Source organism: Phacochoerus africanus, chromosome 12 (assembly GCF_016906955.1).
Source record: "Phacochoerus africanus isolate WHEZ1 chromosome 12, ROS_Pafr_v1, whole genome shotgun sequence".
Lineage (NCBI taxonomy): Eukaryota > Metazoa > Chordata > Mammalia > Artiodactyla > Suidae > Phacochoerus > Phacochoerus africanus.
Window position 1 is genome coordinate 57,202,080 of NC_062555.1, and position 22,310 is coordinate 57,224,389.

Sequence of the window (22,310 nt, forward strand, 5' to 3'; positions counted from 1 at the left end):
GCCCACAAATTCTCAAAGAAAATGATTTTAAACACTTTGAATAACAAACTATCAAGACTCTCAATTTGTAAAAAGCACCTGAGTTGCTATTAGCATTTGGTGTAACCAGATACTTACTACTATGTGATCTAATTGTTTACTGACATTTGATTTGGTCTTTTTTTTTGTCTTTTTGTCTTTTTGCTATTTCTTTGGGCCGCTCCCGTGGCATTTGGAGATTCCCAGGCTAGGGGTCGAATCGGAGCTGTAGCCACCGGCCTACGCCAGAGCCACAGCAACGCGGGATCCGAGCCGCGTCTGCAACCTACACCACAGCTCACGGCAACGCCGGATCGTTAACCCACTGAGCAAGGGCAGGGACCGAACCCGCAACCTCATGGTTCCTAGTTGGATTTGTTAACCACTGCGCCACGACGGGAACTCCCCTGATTTAGTCGTTTTTAAGAAAGGGCAACTTCCCAGACTTAGACAGAAAGCAAATACAAATTTAAATATTTTATTTGAACATTTTAAAGTTTAACTTTGTAGCCACTTGTATTCATTATCACTAAAGTTTAACAAACGCCCATTGAAAGTTAGTTGCAGGTAGAGAGGTTGGAATTAGAATGTTCAAGACAGTCTAAGGTTTTGGGAAAAATCTCCTGCATCCCGTGGATCCCCACATGTGCCTCCCAAAACGCAGCTCGTCCACAACCTGCCTCCTTATTGCCTTTTCCACACTGGGACTGTGGATCATCCTCATCCCGTATTTTCATTCCTCTTCTCGTTTGACCTCTCATCTATACATGTCTGTGAAACACTTGACTGCAATGGAAAATTCAGCATAGTTTTATAGGAGTTTTTTGGCTTATCCATCAGCCTCCTAATGTCCCCAAAGAGTCATGCCCTCTGGTCCTGGCAAAGCCCACAGAGGTTGATTTAAGGGAAAGGACTGCCCCCCTGTCATTCCGTGAAATTCTAGTCAGAGCCAGAGCCAGGGTGGAGCTGACTCCAGGTAATGAATTAGAGAAGGTGTGCCAGCAAACTTAGCCTAGTTTGGTCATTAAAAAACTAGTCATTTGCATAAATTATGAAAACCAAGTTTGGAAATGAGAGGGTGGCAAGGGAAAGGGACTCCTGGCGATGGTCAGCGTTTCCTTGGTTTGAACTTGAGTGCCACACTGTTGATGCAAAACCTCTGACCGGTAGGCCCAGGTCCATCAGGAAACACATGGCCCAGGTGGGCTTCGCACTGGAAGGAGAGAAGCCTCTGTCATTGCTCAGCTAGGACAAGGCTCTTTATGTAAAACCAGACAGATGAACCTCACATGACCGCCCCACTCCAGTCTTTGACATCAGGATGTGGAAAAAGCCCATCGCGTCAGCATTTGATTATGAAAGGATGCAGAGCCCAGCAGTGGTAAATAGCTTTCTACTTTATCAGTGAGAATGTGAGCAAATGACTTACCTTAGGCCTTCATTTACTCGTGTATAAAATGGGGATGATGATTATACCTACGTGATGGAGTTGTTGTGATGGTTCATGGATACAGTACCTTTAAAGCACTGGCACAGTTTCTGGGTAAATACTCGGTAATCTTGTAGCCAGTGTATTATTATTGTTTTGTTTATCTGCTTACCTCTGGGATCTTACAAAACCAGAATATTTGAGCACCCAAGGATATCAAAATGAATGTCCTGTTTGGATTTAAGCCGCTCTCTCCTCCCAGGCTCACAGGAGGAATGGCACTCTCATGACACCCACAGTGTTGCTCTGCCTGCTGGTGACACACTGCAGAGGAGGAAGGGGGAGGAGAGGGCCAGCCACAGTGGGCCTTCCTGCTGCCTGTCCCTGCTCAACAGAACGTGTAGGGTCAGCTCTTTCAGATCCTTGCACAGCTCCTGCCTTTGCAAGGCAGAGCCAGGAAAGGCTCCTTGTATCTGCAGGCCTAGGGAGATGGGAAAGAGGGACCAGCTGCAGCGCGGGAGAAACCCAAAGTGCTTCTGTGGCAAGAGCACTCCCGTGGCGCAGCACCTGACACGTAAGGACAAGAGAGCTCTCTATGGCGCTTGGGGCAGCATTGGGGGAAACAAAACAAAGCAAAGATACCCACCTGCTTGCAGACAACCTCCGTGCGAGCTGTTCCCAGCGAGGTGTCCACACGTCTCAGGATCCCTGTGTCACTCTCATCAGAGCCAGATGTGCCGTGAGCCTCAGAAAATGAAGGCCATCCAGTGCCGGAGCAGTACTTTTTCTCAGAGCTGTCAGACATTTACAACACCACAGCTGCTAAGACGGCTAACTTACAAAGAGCATCCAGGGCCCCAACTCATTTCCAGGGAGCACAATCCGACTCCCTCATCTTCTGCCAGATCCCAGGGCCAGTTCCATGAAAAAATCCCTTCTAGGAATTCGGCTCACCACACCTCCACTATTAAGGATGCTGCCTGTCAGGTCAAGGATTTCTTGTTCCTTTGATGCTGAAGGCATCCCTCTCACTGTCCAACAAGGACCAAAAACAGAGGCGCTTTGTGAACTGCTGCTTGTTTGGAAACAGATCAAATCCACATGCTCTAATTGTAGCAAAGGGGGAATCAAATGAAATACCAGCAGTCAAAGGAGCACATTGTCGTGAGTTTGGTATATCAGAGAAGCGTGAGGACTGGTGAGAGCCATCTTCAGCAATGGGAACCTTGGGTTCTCTAAATGCAAAGCCTGACTGCCTTTGGGGTTCAAGGACTGCCTTTGGGGTTCAAGGGCTGTCTTTGCCACTTGCAGCCGTGTGAAAATCGAAGGGCTGCTTATCCTCTCCAAGCCTCAGTTTTCGCATCTGTAATATGGGAATAATAATATCTACCTTATGCATATGTACTGAGGGTTTAGATAAGCCTGGGCACTCAGAGTCATCATGGCAGTGACCTTCCTGGGGAAGCCCCACAGGGAAGAATGATGCTGAGGGTGAGGCGGGGACAACAAGCACATCTACTCATCAAAGACCCGCTGAGTGCTCTGAAAGATGAGCTCCCTTAAATCACTCCAGGTAAGCAGATTTTTAAAAGGTGAAGTGGTCGGAGTTCCCGTCGTGGCGCAGTGGTTAACGAATCCGACTAGGAACCATGAGGTTGCGGGTTCGGTCCCTGCCCTTGCTCAGTGGGTTAACCATCCGGCGTTGCCGTGAGCTGTGGTGTAGGTCGAAGACTCGGCTCGGATCCCGCATTGCTGTGGCTCTGGCGTAGGCCGGCGGCTACAGCTCCGATTCAACCCCTAGCCTGGGAACCTCCATATGCCGCGGGAGCGGCCCAAGAAATAGCAACAACAACAACAACAACAACAACAACAACAAAAGACAAAAAAAAAAAAAGGTGAAGTGGCAGGGAAATGGCTTTATCTACGGAAGCGAGACATGAAGTGGACTGTAAACTCAGGAAAAAAACAAACAAACAAAACCACTGAGTGGCGTTCCGGTCTTGGCTCAGCAGAAACGAATCCGACTAGGATCCAGGAGGGTACAGATTCGATCCCTGGCCTCACTCAGTGGGTTAAGGATTCAGTAGTGCCATGAGCTGTGGTGTAGGTTGCAGACAAGGCTCGGATCTGGCACTGCTGTGGCTGTGGTGTAGGCCAGCGGCTGCAGCTCCAATTAGACCCCTAGCCTAGGAACCTTCATATGCGGCAGGTGTGGCCCTAAAAAGACCACAAAACAAAACAAAACAAAACACCTGGGTAAAGAAGGAGAAAAGATGGGAAATAATCAAACCCCCAGACTATGAGCATATTAGGAAGCTCAGCACAAACCCCAGCACTAGAAAGTCTAGTGTAAGACAGTGGTTTTCAAACAGTCTGGTCTTGCCCCGCCCCCGCACTAAACAATTATTTAGGATCTCTGAGAGCTTTTGTTCACTATGTCTATCAATACTTAACAAATTAGAAATTACAAGTGAGAACTTTTAAAAGACTTAGGCAAGAAATTATTTTTTTAAATAATACATTCATTACATGCTAACATAAATAATCTATTTTTATAACAAACAGTTCTATTTTCCAGACTGAAACACTTAGTGAGAAGAGCTGCATTGTTTTATAACTTTGCAAATCTCATTCACGTCTAGCTAAAAAAAAAAAAAAAAAAAGACCACCGCCTCAGGCTGTGTGCTTGTGCATTCAGTCTGCTGCAGTCGTCTTGACTGAAGTGTGGGAGGAGGACATGGTCTGGCACATAAGCAGCTGGAAAAGGGGGCACCTGAAAAGCCCCTGAAAAGATCCCAGGAACATTTGAAGAGATGCAGAGGTAACTCCGAGGCTGGCTTCTGAGCAACTCGGGTATGAATCCAGGCTCTGCCTGTTAGGTCTGTGTGACCTTGGCAAGTTACTTCATCTGGTAAAGCCTCTGTGCCCTCATCTACAGGACAGCAATGGCACTGTTCTCTCACAGGGTTGCTGAGAGGATTCACTGAAGTGCTGTCTACATTCAGTGCCTTTAGCGCGGTGTCAGACACGTGGTACCTAAGTCAGCAGCTACTACTTTTAAACATCATTATTATTCTTAATAACAGATATCCCTGGAATCTGAGCAGCTGTGGGTCCAGTGAGAAGTGGCTGCACATTCACACTGGGTTCTTTGCAACACCTTTCCTTTTCCAAGGGTTCCAAAATATTCATCCGAGCCACCCTGGTCCAGGGAAAAACATGTTCAGTATCTTTTGATCGTAGCTTTTCCACCCGCAACATTATATATAAAGTAGTGATCATTAAAGGAATTTTGATGAAGAATTATGAATATAATACTTTTTTAAATGAATGAATCTAAGACTAATAAAAGGTCATTTAAAACATTATACAGGAAACAATAAACCTTTATTGACGCAGTTAATAGAATCTGGAGATTTGACCAGGCCCATCATATATAATCTAAGAATAGAAACTTAAATATTAAGGCTAATTAGAAACTTCAATGTACGTATTTAAATGATTACAGATTGTAAGGCCTTTCCTTGAAAAACTGAAACAATTCTGGATCTCTTTATTTGTATGCTCTTGGAGGTGTTTCTTTTGTTTAGCTTTGTTAGATACATCTGCCTTGTTTTTAATCTTCATTTCTGGAAATTCCACAGCCTGCAAACCAAAAGCAGAGGCACTTGGTGATAACACCCCTCATGGTAGAAGAATTTCCATTCATTTGAAGGAATGGGAGCACATGAAAGGTTAACAATGTTACGTAGTTACTATAACACACAAAGATGTCAGGGTGTTCTGTAAAAAGGGAAGTAATATTCAGCTCTCAGTTTACTTCTATTCTAAAAAGGTTTAGGACCATGAAACCTGCAATCTCACAGTAGATTTTAATACACACCTCCAGAATCAGTGTTGGGGGGGAAGGAGGAGAATAGAGGAAGCAGGGGAGGGGGCAAAGTCACATAATTCCAAGGTTAACAGAGTGACAGTCTGGAGTCCCCAGGGGAGTGATAACATCCCAAGAGTGCTCTTGACCTGGAAACGCTGGATTTAATGTCTCTGAACTGGGGGCTCAGCAGCCCCCCTAGAACGTGCACATTGGCTCAGCGTGAAGGGAAGTCTGCAGGCAGCAAGGAGCCCAACGGCTAAGAACCAACAGTCCCTCGTCCACTTGATTCCTTAATGGTCCAGCTTTGATTGACTTTTCAGCTCTGACTCTAAACAAGCATCTAAAGGAATGTTTATTTCTTTTTCTTTTTTTTTTGGTCTTTTTTTGCTATTTCTTGGGCTGCTCCCGCAGCATATGGAGGTTCCCAGGCTAGGGGTCGAATCGGAGCTGTAGCCTCTGGCCTATGCCAGAGCCACAGCAACGCGGGATCCGAGCTGCGTCTGCAACCTACACCACAGCTCACGGCAACGCCAGATCATTAACCCACTGAGCAAGGGCAAGGACCGAACCCGCAACCTCATGGTTCCTAGTCGGATTCGTTAACCACTGCGCCACGACGGGAACTCCAGGAATGTTTATTTCTGCCTCTGCTCTCCATTCCTGAGGCTGGAGACTGGGGACAGGAAAGGAGAATGAGGGCTCCAGCAAGAATTCCTATTTCCCGATGGCTACCTACCCTCTTGAATGGGAAGTGCTGTCAGGAATGTAGTCTTCATTTATAGATTCTCACTGATTAAAAGAGATTCTCAAGAGTTCCTCATTATCAGACACATGCATGTATACAGCCCTAAGAAGGATCTGTCTCTAAGAATATATCACTGCTAACATGTACTGGGTGCTTGCTATGTGTCAGGCATTGCTCCTGTACTTCCGTATGTATTAACTCATAACTCAGTTAATTCTCTCAACAACTTAGTAAATTCAGTACTACTCTCACCCTTACTTTACAGGTGGGAAAAGTTGAGGCACAGAGAGGTTAAGAAACTTGCCCAAGGTCACACAGCCAGGATGTATGTCTACAGACTTAACCATTCTACAACATTATCTCACCCATAAACAAATGCATCTTTAACAAAAGTATATTCTGCAACATAAGGGTTATATGAATATACTCTTATTTTCCTCAGTCTCAGATGCAACAGCAACAGGAGAAAAAAAAAATGGAACAAACAAGTCCTTAAGAAACGAAAATGCAAACTGCAACTAAGATGAAATGAATGATTAAAAACAAATAAGGTTGGTAAATTGGCAGGTCAGTAAACCAGCCACTTAGTAAAAAGGGCTTTTGGAGAACTGGCTGGTTTTCTTGTTAGTCTTGGCTGCTTTACTACCTGGGGATGGTCACTCAACTTCCTTAATTTAGACTAGCACTGTGCTAATACAGGAGCTACTGGTCACATGTGGTCTTTTAAGTTTAATTAGTTAAAATTAAATAAAATTCAAAGTTCAGTTTTTCAGCCACACCAGCCACACCTGGAGTACCCAACAGCCACATGTGACCGCTGGCCACCAGAGTGGATGGGGCAGATACAGGACATCTCCCGACAGAGCCTGCGTGGTGAGGTAGGATGTTGGGCACTGGGTTGGAAGAAAGTGTCATCTTCACAGGTGCAGAAGCTGGAACACCAATGAAGTCCAAAAACAAAGACTAAAATGTCGAACATGCTCACGTCTTCTGCCTTCCCAGTTCAAAGATGGAAAGAGAACATCTGGTTACCATAGGCGCAAGGCTGCCCTTTACGCTTTTACAATAGGATTCTTGGCTGAAAGCAGGTTGGCCATCTCAAGGTCCCACTCCTCCCCTTTTAAGAGAATCAAAGGTCAAAGAATCATAGCTCAGAAATATGCATCCATTTTACTGTGTCAAAATTAACCGATGTCTCCCAGCTTTCCCCAGGCCACTGCAGGCTGACTGCCGTGTTAGCTGTCCCCTCACCAGCCACTGACAGAGGGAATGAATCCCGGCAAAGGCCTGCCCTGCTGTGAGCATGAAGGAAGATCAATCCTGACTGTTCCTCATCCTTGCAAGTGGGGTTTGGCTTTCCAAATTCAGCCCCCATTAGCAGCCAGCAGTCCAGGAAAGCCCAGTCTGTGCAAGGCCCAAAGCACATGATGAAGCACTTCCTAATGGAAGATGCACAGAACTGGCTTGATTTATATTTTATTCTAAACCAATTTGGGGTTGAGGCAAAGGAAAGGAAAACATCTTTGAAGTTCTGAAAAACAGGACTTCAAAGATGTTTTCCTTTCTTCTTCATCGAATCTACTTTTTTTTAGACTGTTTCCTGCATGTCTAAACAAAAAAGCCTTTGTTGAGAGATTTCAGATCCTGATTGACTTAAAAGAGGCTTTGAAATCAAGGGACAATTAAATTTACTTTTAGCTATATAGACGAGGGCATGGTATTCACTGCTGTCAAGCACTGCGGGGAATCTATCCTCATAAAATTCTACATTTCCTAAATTAAATTATAAACCCATTTTTTTTTTCCCCTTGGGAGAGAGAGTTTTAATCACATGGCCAACCAAATACCATTATCGTTTAAATTTCTTTAAATACTTTCCCAGGGGGAAAAACAATGCTAATAGCTTTATCTTAAGGTGCCCACCAAGTTTTATTTTTTTTTGCTATTTCTTGGGGATACGGAAAGAAAGAATATCGGCTAAGAAATTAATTGCTCTAAAACACTAGAAATAATCAGGACAGGCAAGACTCGTATATCAACCAGGCCAAATGAGAAGGGCAATTAAAAACAACACAGGTATGTGTTTATCCAAGGCCCCAAAAGACAGAGCTGTGTGAAATTAGAAGCTTACTCTTCTTTGGTACCTCTTGAGCTTCTTACCTGAAGAGTGGGCTGTCACAGCACACACAGTGATACATTCCTGCTTCCTTGTTATTCAGGTAGGTCCCACTGAAAGGCTGACAGTAAAGTCGATACATCATGTTCAGGTTTCTCATAACAGAGGCGGGACATGAAACAGCAGATCTCAATCCAAGATGAGGTCCCCCAAGAAAGGCATATTTGTATTAATTTGACAAAGTGCAAATATTACCAGAGAGAAAATTACAATGTGCCTGGTGAAGCAGTCTGCAGGCTTGTTTACAACCGGCCTTTATTGTGCTAAATATTCAAATTATGACATTAATAATGCTGTGTATTTATGTAGTACCTTTCATCCCAAAACATCAAAGCTCATGAAAAAATGAGAGAACGGGCTTCTGGATTGTGTAAAATCATGGTGTCCATTTCAAAAGAGCTAATACAACAGGAATCTAGTCCACTGTCTGAAACACTTTGAAATCTCCAATTAAAGACAGGATATAGATACATAAAAAGCAAAGCTCACTGCGATTGGGGTTGTGCCTTTAATATGCTTCCTGTGGTGCTGAGGACACTGAATACGTAATAAATGCTAAATAATGAGCTAGATTCTCCTAATGCCTGAGTTACTACTTAGATGAAATTACCATGTTCATTGTGGCTTAAGGAACATAGAGGTTCCGAGAAGATAAGGAGATTTGAGACAATGAGTGAGCCAAGTCTAATTTCTTTTTTAATGTTATTTTGTAAACTGATTTCATTGTTTGGAAAAAAAAAAAAAAGATTATTTTTGGCCCAATTCCTTTCATCATCTCCTCTAAGAAATTTCAAGAAAAAGAAACTCTTGCACAAGCCAAGTGTGAAGATCTGCCAGCACTGTCTGGTGGTGGGCACCGTCTCATGGTATGGCAAAGAAAATGAGGCACAGGACAGGTCGCCCAGTCCCAGAGCTGACTCGGGAAATAAGCAGCCCTCTCTAGACCTCCCACCTCGACAGAGTCACAGGTCCAACAACTCACATTCCCTGAGGTGGGAGTAACAGCACGGTTTCATGGAACTGCGTAACAGACCATTTCAGACGAATTCACTGAGTCGGCCATCTGGGCACACTTGGATGTTTCCCCTCTTTAAAAACCCTGAGCTTGGAGTTCCTGTTGTGGTGCAGCGGAAACGAATCTGACTATCCATGAGGACACAGGTTCGATCCCTGGCCTCACTCAGTGGGTCAAGGATGTTGCCATAACCTGTGGTGGTGTTCGAAGAAGTGGCTCGGATTTGGCGTTGCTGTGGCTACGGTGTAGAGCTGATTCGACCCCTAGCCTGGGAACCTCCATGTGCTGCACCTGCAGCCCTAAAAAGCCAAAAAAAACCCCAAAAAACAAACAAAAAAACCCAACACAACGAAAAACCAAAAAACTCATAAATGAAAAAAAAAATTAAAAAATAAAACCCCTGAGCTTGGTTGAGACATCGGAGAGTAGTGAGCTGGCCTTTTTAGGGCCCGTCCCCTGAATGCTGGTACTGAGGCTGGCACAAAGGGGCATCTGTAAGAAAGAGGAAGTTTCACACCCCTCTCACCTGGGCGATGAGACACACCCGCCAAAGGGCTACCCAGACCTGAAGCTGATGTAGAAAAGCTACTCCCAGGATCTGGACAGTCTGATAATAGTCAAAATATAATTTAGTCACTGCAGGGACACTTGGAGTGACACGGAACTGCTAGCAGAGTAAGTAAAAAAATATATATATGTATAAAAGAATCCTTAGCTGACATATTCTATGAAATGACATTTCTCCTCTGCCTCCTTGCCTGAGGTCTGCACTTTCACCCTTCCTCCCTGATTTTATCCAAGTCCTATCAGTTTTTTTTTAATCATTTTTATTTTCTCCATTATAGTTGGTTTACAGTCAATTTCTACTGTACAGCAAAGTGACCCAGTCACACACATATATACATTCTTTTTCTCACATTATCCTCCATCGTGTTCCATCACAAGTGAATAGATATAGTCCCCAGTGCCATACAGCAGGATCTCATTGCTTATCAACTCCAAATGCAATAGATTCCCAGTCCATCCTACTCCCTTCTCCTCCCTCTTGGCAACCACAAGTGTGTTCTCCAAGTCCATGAGTTTCTTTTCTGTGGAAAGGTTCATTTGTGCCGTATATTAAATTCCAGATATAAGCAATATCATATGGTATTTGTCTTTCTCTTTCTGCAAGTCCTATCACTTATTTAGGGCCAGAGTCAGCTTCGAGTGCACTTGTTCACTCCAGTATTTATTTGAAAATCTAGTGTGTACCCAGTGCTGGACTGGGTGCTAAGGTTGCAGAGATGGAAAAACCAAACCAAACCAAACCAAATCACAGTTCCTACACTTGGAATCTGCTACTGAGTTGGAATGAGACACATGAGCTGACAGCTGGCAGACTGAATGACAGTAGCTCTGATGGAGAGGTTAGCAGGGGGTGAGGGTGGCACTAGTTCCTTTACTACTAAGGGAATTTCCTCGAAGGCTTTCTGTACCAGGTAATGTCTGAGAGGCCTGAGATCAGAGTTTTCTTTCTTTTTTTTTTTTTTCTTTTTAAGGCCACACCAGTGGCATATGGAAGTTCCCAGGTGAGGGGGTCGATCTGAGCTGCAGCTGCCAACCTATACCACAGCCACAGCAATGCTGGGCCGTTAACCCACTGAGTGAGGCCAGGGATCGAACCCGCATCCTCAAAGAGACTGCATCAGGTCCTTAACTTGCTGAGCTACAATAGGAACTCCAGAATTTTCTTTTCCTTTAGCTTTTATCATCATTACTTTTCACTGCATGGCTAATTGGTGTTTACAGAAAAATGCCAAGACACTAAACTGCGTTTTGAAGGAAGAGTAAGAATTAATCAGAGAAGAGGAAGACAGTGTATTTCAGACAGACTGAGCAGCCTTGGCTGGGCCCACATGACAGAACAGGGCAGTAGGATGTCACTGTGCAGGTGGGGAGGACCCACTGCAGTGGCTCTGATGAGACCATGATGAGACCATCCTACTGAAAATGGAAAGCCACTGGAAACTTTTAAACTGGGTGCGCACATGATCAGAGCTGGTTTTTAGCAAGAGCACTTGACATCTACATGAAGAATGGGTCAGAGTGGGGGCAGGAAGACACTGGAGGCAAAGGAGAGTCAAACGGCCACCAGTTCAGGCCTGGATTTAACTGTGGCAGGAGCAGTGGAAATAAAAGACAAGGAGAGATTCAAGAATTATTTAGAAGAGAGAAATGAAATGACTGTACCAGAGGGGCTCAGATTCAGAGACAGAATGACTTCCACGATAACCCCCAATACCCCCCCCCAGATAAGTCCCCTTATACTGAGGACTGAGTATGTGTGTGCCCCCCCAATTCCTGTCTAAGCCCTACCCCCCAGTGTGATGACAGTAGGAGGTGGAGCCTTTGGGAGGTGATTCGGTGCTGAGGGTGAGCCCTCGCGAATGGGACTAGTGCCCTTGAGGAAGAGACATGACAGAGATGGCTGCATTCTCCACTATGTGAGGACACGATCAGCAGGTGGCCATGTGCAAACCAGGAAGAGGGGCCTTATCAGGAACCAAATTGGCTGGCACCTTGACCTTGAATTTCTCAGCCTCCAGAACGGTGAGAAATCTCTGTTGTTGAAACCGGCCAGTGAATGGCATTCTGCTACGGCAGCCGAACTGCCAGAGACTGTCTGGACCAACGCGAGTTCTCCCTTCCTTGATCCTGTCAACACAACACACCACTGGGAACAGCTGACACACTCAAAGGGGATGCTTGGCAGATAATCTCACAAAGAACAATTTACAAAGATAGAGACAGGGCTGATGGAGGCCAGCAAGGGAAGGTGAAGCACCCCTGGGCAGTGACTGAGAACCTGCAACCCTACCAAGCCTGTGGGACACCGAAGGGGACAGGCACCAAGCCCTGCGAGGCCACGGCTGGAGGTGAGGGCTGCTGCAGGAGCCGCCCCCTGCATGGGAGGAACACAGCCCTGGCAGGCCCCTGGCTCCCTGACTCTCTGCCGAGCCTTCTGATATTGCTGGTGTCTCCCAGGGGCCAGGAGCAAGGGAGCTGGTTTGTCTTCCCAGAGCTCAGAGCAGAGAGAAGCATGTGGACAGCAGATCTGGAAGGCCAAGAATGACCTGCATAAAACCTACTTTTTATTGATAATCTGACTTTTAGTTGTTGCTTGGCTGGCTGTAGACCCCTTCATTGTGCTGGCAGAGTGCTCGCAAATTACTGCTGCCCAGTCAAAAGTATGGGCAACAGAATTTTAATTTTGAGTCAGAAAGCTCAGGTGTTTTACTTCTCTTTCCTTAGCCTCCTGGAGCTAACTGAGGCTTATCATTCTGCAGTGTCCTAAAAAGTTAAATGTGGAAACGGATCAACTGAAAGGGATTTATAACATTACTTAAAATAATGGATGATGCTCATTTTGTAAAATGGCCAAATGCACAGAGTATATTACACCATCTGTTTGAGAACCCCATATATTTATTCTCCTAAACAGCTGGCAGCTCATCTCCAGGCTGCCGTCTCCAGCTCCAATCCCTGCCTGGCTCCATCCCTTAGAACAGGCCCCTTAGCACACCCCGGGAATATGCACAACTGCACAGAGCAGCACGTGTGGCTCCCTTGTGCTACGTGCATAATGGCTAATGGAGTCTCTTTCCTGGTGAAGCCTTTACGAAAATCCCACCCGCAGGAAATTTTCGAAAATACCAGTATTTCACGAGAGTCTACCAATTTCTGCTGGCCTGTCTAATGGCTTTAGCATCGGTGGCAAAGTTGAGGGTGAGACCATGATTATGAGGCCACGGGCACACGCACAGCTCCCTGAGTTTTGCCGGTAAATTCAAAGACAGAAGTATTTATTCTATGACTTTCAAAACCACTGTGCTGTGGTCCACTCTGTGGTCTGCTTCACAAATGAAAATAGCTAATGACCTGGTTCAGCAGCCATATTCTAGGGGCCGTATTTGGGCCCAAGGCAGACTGTGTGTTGGGAAGCGCATGCCATAAAAGTACATTACGCTGAGGAACCCCTGAGGGCTGTTCTCCCAGGAAATGAAAGAAAGCTGAGCTGTTGAAGGCGTTTCAATAACGTGTCCACCCCTTGGCCTGCAGTCATCCGACATTCACAAGCGTTTATTTTGTGAGCGCCTACTAGCTGCAGTCACCACGTCACCTGCTAGGGACAATCCAACAACCGGGCAGATGCGAAGAAGGGAAAGTGCTGGTAGAAGTAAACCCAGCGCGGGCTGCGACAAGGCTTCCCTGTGGGAGTGAGATGGGGCTGGAAGCTGAAAGGTAGATCTGAAGGAGGTCGGGGGAGGGAGGGAGAGGGGAGGAGGACACAAGGTGAAAGGGCCTGAAGGGAGAGGGGAGCCCAGGGTCTGAGAGCTGAAAGGAGGGCAGTGATCAAGAGGCAAAGGGGCGGGATTCCAGGACCAGGATGGAGGTAGCGGGTAGGGGCCAGAGTCTCTGGGGCCTTATCAGCCAGTTTTAAACTATTCTCTTTACCTTGAAAGCAGTGGGAAGCCACTAAAGATTTCAAGCAGGGGGTGGCATGGTCAGATCTGTGATTTCAAAAGATCTCTTTGGTGGCCTTGCAAAGAATGGCGAGGCGAGGAGGAAAGACAGCTGTGAGGAAAACAGCTGGAGGCCACTGCACACCAGCCAGGGAGGGTGGGCTGGGGACCAGCCCGGAGGCAAGAGCAGCGGAGAGAAGCAGAGTGATGGGAAGGTCATTTAGGGGGCAGAATGGGAGGACGAGGTGATGGAGGGCGGTGAGTCCAGAGGAAGGTCTCTGGTTGGCACAAGTGGATGGATGCTGACGCCCAGGGAGGGCGTCCTGGAGCAGGTGGCAGCGCACTGGTCCTGTTGTGAGACCTTTTCCAACCTGTCCTCCCCCACCCCCAGCACAGCTATTCAGAAACTGAACAGCAGCGCAGCTCACCGGTTCTGTTCCTTTTTCTCTTGTGACGTGGAATTGCTCTGGAGTCAGCTTCTTTTGCCACTCACTCTTGGAGAGGAACGGCTCACGCTTTGTAAGGGACCCTGTGTTGTGAAATAGGAAATTTTAAAGATTAAAACAGAAAGACACAGTGATCTTTCCTCCCCTGGTCCTTCTCCTAAAGTACACCATCTCCCAGCAGAACGACCCCCTTCCTCCTTCACAGCGACCAGAAAGCTCAGGTATGAAATGCTTTAATTGACTCATGAGTTTAATGAGAAATGAGTAATACGTGGAGAGCCCATTTTCCAGTCCCGTGGGGGCACAGAAGCTAACGAGGCAGCCGAAATATGAAATAATGCAGAATAAATTCTCCTTGGGTCCCTAAGGGGAGAAATTGATCCTTTTTCCATTAATACATTCAGAGGAGTATTTCCTGTCCAGATACAGCTGGGAGTAGCTGAGGGACTGGAGAGAAAAGATCACTGGGTTTTTAAACCCCTCTTCCTTGCTGGTTTATAAAGATATCTCTGATTTTGTCTGTCAAGGGAGGTCTTTATTAAAAATTTGTCTTGGGTGGAAAAAAGGAGAGACTCTTAGAGCACATACTCCTGGAAGGGGACTGAGACCCACCTTAATCTATCATCCTGCTTCGTGGGCTTTGCCCACTTGTTCTCCTTTCTTCTGCTCCCTTCAGCTTCTGTCTTCCTACTTTCATTCCCATGAGTGTAAACAAAGAAACCAGGACCACACTCTCTTTAGCCAAAGGGGGTTAAGAAGTCTAATGTATGTTGTAATAAATAAATATTTTAATCATCCAAAGTTAAGAGTATGAAAGGCTCTTATCTGCACACCTCAACTTACAAAGGAGAAAACAGAGGCCCCGAGGGTTGGTAACTTGACCACAGCACCGAAGATGAAACGTTAAATACCTGTGATGTCACCACTGACATATCAAACATGTCAGAAAATCATATCTGAATTTCATTACGGGTTAGAAAAAAGAAAGTCCTAAATAATTTATCAGCAAGAAAAGACTTGTGGAGTTCCCCTTGTGGCTCAATGGGTTAAGAATCTGACTAGTATCCATGAATTTGTGGGTTCAATCCCTGGCCTTGCTCAGTGGGTTTAGGATCTCATACTGCTGTGAGCTGCGGCCTACGTCACAGATGTGGCTCAGATCTGGCGTGGCTGTGGCTGTGGCATGGGCCGGTAGCTGCAGCTGTTTCGCCCCCTAGCCTGGGAATGTCCATATGCCACAGGTACAGCCCTAAAAAAGAAAAAAAGACTGTGTCTTGGTCACCGGTTAATAATACTGCACAATATGGTATTTTTAGTACTATATTTTTTTGATTGCTTATGGTTGTTTACATTATATTTAAGAATTTTTATCTGTTAAATATATCAGAAGCTATCCTTTCTTAAGACTTTTTATAAGGCCACAGGGATTTCTTTTTTCTTATGGAAATATACCTCTGAAAGGTTCCTATGGAAGTACTTCTCAGTTACACACACATTTTCAGGAACTGATCTCTTGGGGAGTGAAGCAAAATGTATTTATGTGACAACTATTAGTGCCCAGTGACTTTCAGAGTAATCATGCAGAATGCCAAGTAGTGAATGGAGAAGGAATGATAAAATCACCCTTTTGTAATCACTAAAATAATAAATGGATTCAGCAGGAATCATCAGGGGATTCTAAAACCCTTGGGTGAAAAGACCGCTGGAGAATGGAATAATCACTCATTTTCAAAATATGATCTCAAAGATTATTAATTACAAGTAAGAAACTGTACCTTGAAGGTGGAAAATTCTAGAAGCCGCCACCCCAACCAAGTAAGCAAGATTAGCATCGCGGAGAGTGGGGCCAGCTGACATCATGTGCCTCCAGGTGTGACACACAGACATCAGCTCATCACTGCACTGAGCTGGCGCTCAGAGAGCTGCCAGGACTTCTTAGTGACACCAAGGAAGCCTTCATCCTCACCCATCTACTTCTACGTGGTGACACTGGACATTCTCTCTTTCGTGGTATCATCTACTCCCTGGCTTCCATGATGCCAAATTCTCCTGTCTCTCCAGCTTTTCCCTCTCAGCGTCCGTCCTCAGCTCCCCTTCCTTGAGCCTCCTTTGAATACAGGTGTCTGCAGAGGAGTCTGTCCCCTCTAGGCTTTCTTCTGTCATCCCTCCTCACCGCCAGGTGATTTAATCCTTAAAGTACTAGCCACATGACGAGTCTCCTAACCTATTTTTCCTCCATCCTAGATCTCTCTGCTGAGTTCCAGACCCATACAAAATCCACACCTGTGTATCTCCTCCAGGATGTCCCATCTCTGGTCTCAGTTTGCATGCTATCTTCTCCAGGAAACATTCCCTGAGCCCCCCAGTCCCCACCCCCAGGTCTGGGTTGCAAGCTCTTCCTCTGTGTTCTCACGGCCTTCAGTGCCTCTACAATAGACCTGTTTAATCACAACAATTGCAGGTTAATTTGTGTGGATGTCTCATCCACCTTGAAGCTGAAAGTCTGAAAAAGCTGGTCATTGTTCAGTGTATTCCTAGAATATATTAGAGTGCCTTGGCATTTGATAAATATTCATTTCTTCATTCGGTTGGTCCTATTTACAGAGCACCTACTATATACCGACACTATTCTAAATACTGGGGATACAGAGGTAAAGAAAACAGACAAGGAGTTCCCGTGGTGGCACGGTGGTTAACAAATCTGACTGGGAACCATGAGGTTGCAGGTTCCATCCCTGCCCTTGCTCAGTGGGTTAATGATCTGGCGTTGCTGTGAGCTGTGGTGCAGGTTGCAGGCGCGGCTCGGATCCCGAGTTGCTGTGGCTCTGGCGTAGGCCGGTGGCTACAGCTCCGATTCAACCCCTAGCCTGGGAACCTCCATATGCCGCGGGAGCGGCCCAAGAAATAGCAACAACAACAACAACAACAACAACAACAACAACAAAAGACAAAAGACAAAAAAAAAATAAATAATAAATAAAATAGAGTAGTGAGGGAAGGCCTTATTGGGAAGGTGACATTTCAGCAAAGATTTGCAGGAAATGAGCAAACACCATGTGACTATCTCGGAGGCAAGAGGAGCAACAGGCTGGCTGCACCTGGCATGTCTGAAGCACAGCACGGAGGCCAGACTACCGGCTGGAGCTGGCAGGGAAGGCAGTAGACCTGACAGCAAACAGGTAATGGTGGCTAGACCATTTAGGGCCTCAAAGGCTACTGGAAGGCTTTTGTTCTGAGTGAATCTGGAAGACAATGGAAAGTTAGCAGAGGCATGGCATAATCTAACGTATTTTAAAAGGATTAGTGGCAGAGATACTTAAAAAATTGAAGCAGGGTAAAGACTGAAGCAGGGGAACCACGACAGAGGCTACTTTGGTCCGGCTGAGAGGTGGAGACCTGGATCAAGGTGGCAGCAGTAGAGCAGCTGAGAGGTGGTCAGATGCCGGACAGCCTGATGGTCCAGCCGGTGGATCTGCTGATGGGTCAGATGTGGAAGTGAGAGAAAAAAAGGGTCAAGGGACTGTGCAGTTTTTGGGCTCTGGCAGATGGGGAAGACTGCAAGAGGAGTAGGTTTGGAAACTTGGGTTTTTTTTTTTTGTTTTTTGTTTTTGCTTTTGCTTTTTTAGGGTTGCACCATGCAGCATATGGAAGTTCCCAGGCTAGGGGTCTAATTGGAGCTGCAGCTGCCAGTCTACACCACAGCTCATGGCAACACCAGATCCTTAATGCACTGAGCGGGGCCTGGGATCAAACTTGCATCCTCATGGATACTAGTTGGGTTCCTTACTGCTGAGCCACAATGGGAACTCCTAGAAACTTGGTTTTGAATTTAACTTTAAAAATGATTCTGGGAGGAGGAATTGGAGACAGTTCACTCTTAAACTACCAAAGCCTGCTCTTGCTTTTGCCTTCTTTTTTCCCGCCATTTAGGGTGATCCTAAGAGTGACCAGTCCCAGCTTAAGTCACTGTGACACACTGGCTCACGTTGGCACTGGCCATCTTTTGGTGTCTTGCCCTTGGCCGAAGCCTTACAAAATGTAATTATATGCACACATCTGTCAGTTTTTAAAACTGCCTACAATGGAATGCCTTCCACTTCCCTTACACTTCAACACATAGTTCACATCCATTTAAACCAGTTCCAATACCACTTGCTCTTAAAACAATGAAAACACCTTTCTCTGCTGCTAACACAGCCTAAAATGATTTGAAAATGTTTCCACCATTTAGTTGGCATTTAAGTTTGCATTGCTTTGTAAAGCTCTGTTATCATCTTGAGTAGCTATCTAAAGTCGTCAATAGGAGTTCCCGTTATGGCTCAGTGGTTACTGAACTCAACTAGTATCCATGAGGATACACGTTGAATCCCTGGCCTCGCTCAGCGGGTTAAAGATCCGGCGTTGCCATGAGCTGTGGTGTAGGTGAAGCTGCTGCTTGGATCTGGCATTGCTGTGGCTGCAGTGTAGGTCAGCAGCCGTAGCTCCACCTACACCACAGCCACAAGCAATGCCATTGGACCCCTAGCCTGGGAACCTCCATATGCTGTGGGTAAGACCCTAGAAAAAAAAAAAAAGGAAAGAAAAAAAAGACAATTGCTTTGTGGGTAAACTCTACGCAGTTTTGCTACACAGCCATTTAGGTGCATGACACACAACACACAACAAGGTGTCCCTCAGGAATAAGTCAGGTCTTGGCTAGAGAGTAGGATATGGAGTTGGTCTTCTCCTCTCCTGTGTGTGCAGGTGGTTTCTGCCCTTAAGCCACATCCCCTGCACCTCGAGCTGATCCTTTTGGGGCTGCGCATCTTTCAGATCCCGCTGCACTCTTGCTGCCTGCATTACCAAAAAGTGTTCAGCTGCTGCTTTTGCACTAGACAGCTATACAGCTGTACCTGGAGCTATGCTTTGATAGACTCGGGTTCCTTTGGGTTCCCTTCTCTTTGTGCTGTGATTTGCACACGCTTTCTTCTTGGTCATACGTTCCAGGAGGTGTGTCTTGACTTTCTCACCTTTAAGGAAACCCACTCTTGGTCATACGGTCCACCCCTTGGTTACCTCCTTCTGGTTTTGTTAACCTTTCCGGCCAAAGTTGCTTTACTGCCAACTGTCCATGTGAGCCAGCCTCACTGCAATAAATACTGATTGACATAAAGGGAACTTAATAAGAACAGGTATAAAAAGAAGTCCCTGCCCCCTCCAATCTGCGGACTAGTCTTCCCTCCCACCACAGTGAGTGAACTGTTGAACCTTATGCTCAGAATGGTTTCCTAGCAGATGATCTCTAGAAAGAATGTTTCCTGAAATAACACTGTTTTCTCCAGGATACCTCTTACTTTGCTTTTTCAATTTGCTCTTGGTCAGTCTGGATGGCAAAACCATAGGGGCCTTGCCTCTTGCACCTCAGGAATCTCAGCACTGGAGCACAGTGGTCTATCACTTTCAGCATCTTCTCTCTCTTTCTACCTTCCCCAAGTCCACAACATAGGTTAAAGGTTAGCTACACTTTCAGACTTCCCTTGTGACACAGTGGATTAATTATCCAGCATCGTCACTGCAGTAGCACAGGTCACTGGTGATGTGAGTTCAATCCCTGGCCCAGGAACATCCTCATGCACAGGCCCAAAGGGGAAAAAAATGGTAGCTACACTTTATTCATGTAATTATTATTATTATCTTTATTTTCTGGATTTTCTACGGCCGCACTCAGGGCATATGGAGGTTCCCAGGCTAGGGGTCTAATCGGAACCGTAGCTGTTGGCCTATGCTAGGGCCACAACAACTCGGGATATGAGCCGCATCTGCGACTACACCACAGCTCATGGCAATGCTGGATCCTTAACCCACTAAGCAAGGCCAGATATCGAACCCGCAACCTCATGGTTCCTAGTCGGATTCGTTAACCACTGAGCCACAACGGGAATCCTTATTTGTGTAATTAGAATTAATGCTTACTGAGTGCTGGCTAAGTTCCAATATTCTGATAAAACATTTTTTTTTAATTTGCTCTGTACAAGGCTGCTATTATCCTTATCCTTATTTTACAGAGGAAAAAAATAGGTATAAGCTTATCAAGTTCAAGACATGCCCAAAGACATAGGGCCAGTAAGTGAAACTATCCACACTGAAATCCCCTTAGCCACAGAGCTATTACCTACCTGTCATTTTTAGTGGGTGCCCACTAGTTGGCTGAACTGAACTTTAATGGTTCAATTAAATCCTTAAATGATGGACATTTGGGTTCTAGCCAGTTTCTGGTTTTTAAGAGTAGTGGTGTTAAAAACATCTTTGCACAAATAACTTTGTTTTTCTTGTGAATTATTTCCTTAGAATAAAGACTCAGGAGGGGGGTGTCTGAGAGGTCAGCAGTTCCTGTTTGTATTGGTGTCTGGCCAAATTTTAATGTTGCTGAAGCACCCCTCAGATTTCCAGGCAAGTCATAAGGCTGTTTCCATAGCACCAAGTACAAACAAAAACATGAAGGACAAATTTCCACTGAAGCCATCACTCTATAAAGGGGAATGAGCAGAGCTCTAGCCCACACCTGTGATGTCCCCATTACCTGTGGTTCTCAGGAAACCAGCGCTTGGCAAAGAACAAATATCAGACTGGTTGACTACAGACACCAAGGGGTCTGAAGGCCAAGGCCGGAAGTCATGTTGGGTCAGCTTCCACTCCACAAGAGCCAGGGCTTTTATTTATTTACCACTACATTTTGAAAACATCAGGGGATAGAAAGAATTCCACTTGACGGGGTCCATCTTCAGCAGAGATAGGTATCTTTAAACGGCCTCAGCGGACACATGACAGTTGGATTCAGAGATAGGATGCTGGGTAGTCGACCAAAAAGCAAATCGACACGGGGAACTGGATTCCCCTGCAATGTATCTGAAATTCGGGGCCAGCTGACACAGGTCTCCACAGATGACTCCGTCCTAAAGGATGAAATGTAAACGGGCCCCAATCCCACAGAGCAGCAAAAGACATTTTGTAGAAAATACACGCTCTTTTCCCTGTTCCGAACCTCAGCCATTGACTAACAGTATCAGGTTAAAGGGGGAACCGATTACAAGCCCACACGCAACCGTGAGTCCTGGAAACACAGGAACACAGAGCAGAGAGGAAGCAGACCCACGGGAATGCAAAGTCTGCACTGTCTGCTTCTCATTCGCGAGAAGCACCAGACATAACTGGAAGAGGGGGACCGTGCAACAGATCAGGGGCCGTAATAGCAGAGAGCGCGCAGGTCGAGCCGCTGGCCCAACACCGAGGTTCTTCACTGGGAGGTTCCTGATCCGGAGCCTGACATTTAATGCAAAAAGAAAAAAAGTGCACGTTTGAGGAAACGACCGATTATTTTCAAATTCTCACAGGGGTCAGTGAGCCCCCGCCCACGTCCCTTCGGGCTTACAGCTCGCTTCCTCAGCCGGTGGGCGGGCAGGGGCGCCCCAAAGGAGCTTCTCGAGGAAGGAATTGCTAGGTTCAGAACCAGAACTTGGGCCCCCAAGTCCCAGGGAGTGAGGGGAACCCAAAAGCCGGGAGATGGCGGCGGGGACTGCGTCCTACCTGCGTCTCCGGTTCCGACCTTCGGGCTGAGGCCGCCATTGTTGGCACGACCCCACACTGCCCGCAAGAGCACCTCTCGGAAGGGTAAGCCCGGGACTGCGCGGAAGAAGCGCGCCATGACGCTGCTGCGCACGCCGGGACCAGCCCACACCCGAGGCCCAGCCCACACGTCAGGCTCCGCCCACACGTCAGGCTCCGACCCCTCCCCACCCTCACTCAGCCCCTCCTGTCCTCGCTCCCGCCCGCCCCTGTTTTTCTTTTCTTCCCCGCGTTCTTTCCCACCACCTGCACCCCTCTTCCTAACCCCATTAGTGCTCCTGCCCCGACCCGCCCTTCTTGGCCTTCTCCCGCCCACCTTTGCCTATATAGCCACCTGCCTCCCTGCGATCTTCTCCCCCGCCCCGCAACAGCTCTGTGACTCTCTCGCAGCTCCTCCCCTGATCCCTTGCAGCTCCTCCCCTCTTCCCGCCCCACAACACCCCCCCAATAGTTGGTTACTTTTCTAGAATTGTATGTCCTTGAATGGCATAGTCTTGAATATT

At 46.4% G+C, this 22,310-nt stretch overlaps 1 protein-coding gene across 1 annotated transcript; it reads right to left on the minus strand.

Annotated features, from left to right (window-relative positions):
- Positions 1 to 482: 482 nt before the first annotated feature.
- MSRB2 (methionine sulfoxide reductase B2) lies at positions 483 to 21,965 on the minus strand. Its single transcript, XM_047754743.1, has 5 exons — positions 21,769 to 21,965; positions 14,188 to 14,288; positions 8,227 to 8,303; positions 2,094 to 2,241; positions 483 to 1,231 (listed from the first exon to the last, which is right to left on the minus strand). The coding sequence occupies exons 1-5, from the start codon at positions 21,884 to 21,886 to the stop codon at positions 1,127 to 1,129; spliced, it is 549 nt and encodes a 182-aa protein (XP_047610699.1). The 5' UTR covers positions 21,887 to 21,965; the 3' UTR covers positions 483 to 1,126.
- Positions 21,966 to 22,310: the final 345 nt, after the last annotated feature.

Excerpts from the sequence above, each read along its gene's own strand:
- MSRB2 (XM_047754743.1), bottom strand. The coding sequence starts at position 21,886 with ATGGCGCGCTTCTTCCGCGCAGTCCCGGGCTTACCCTTCCGAGAGGTG. Across the intron at positions 2,242-8,226 it reads TGTGACAGCCCACTCTTCAG|CTCTGAGAAAAAGTACTGCT; the intron begins GTAAGAAGCTCA and ends AATGTCTGACAG. Across the intron at positions 1,232-2,093 it reads CGGAGGTTGTCTGCAAGCAG|TGCGAAGCCCACCTGGGCCA; the intron begins GTGGGTATCTTT and ends CTCTCCTTCCAG.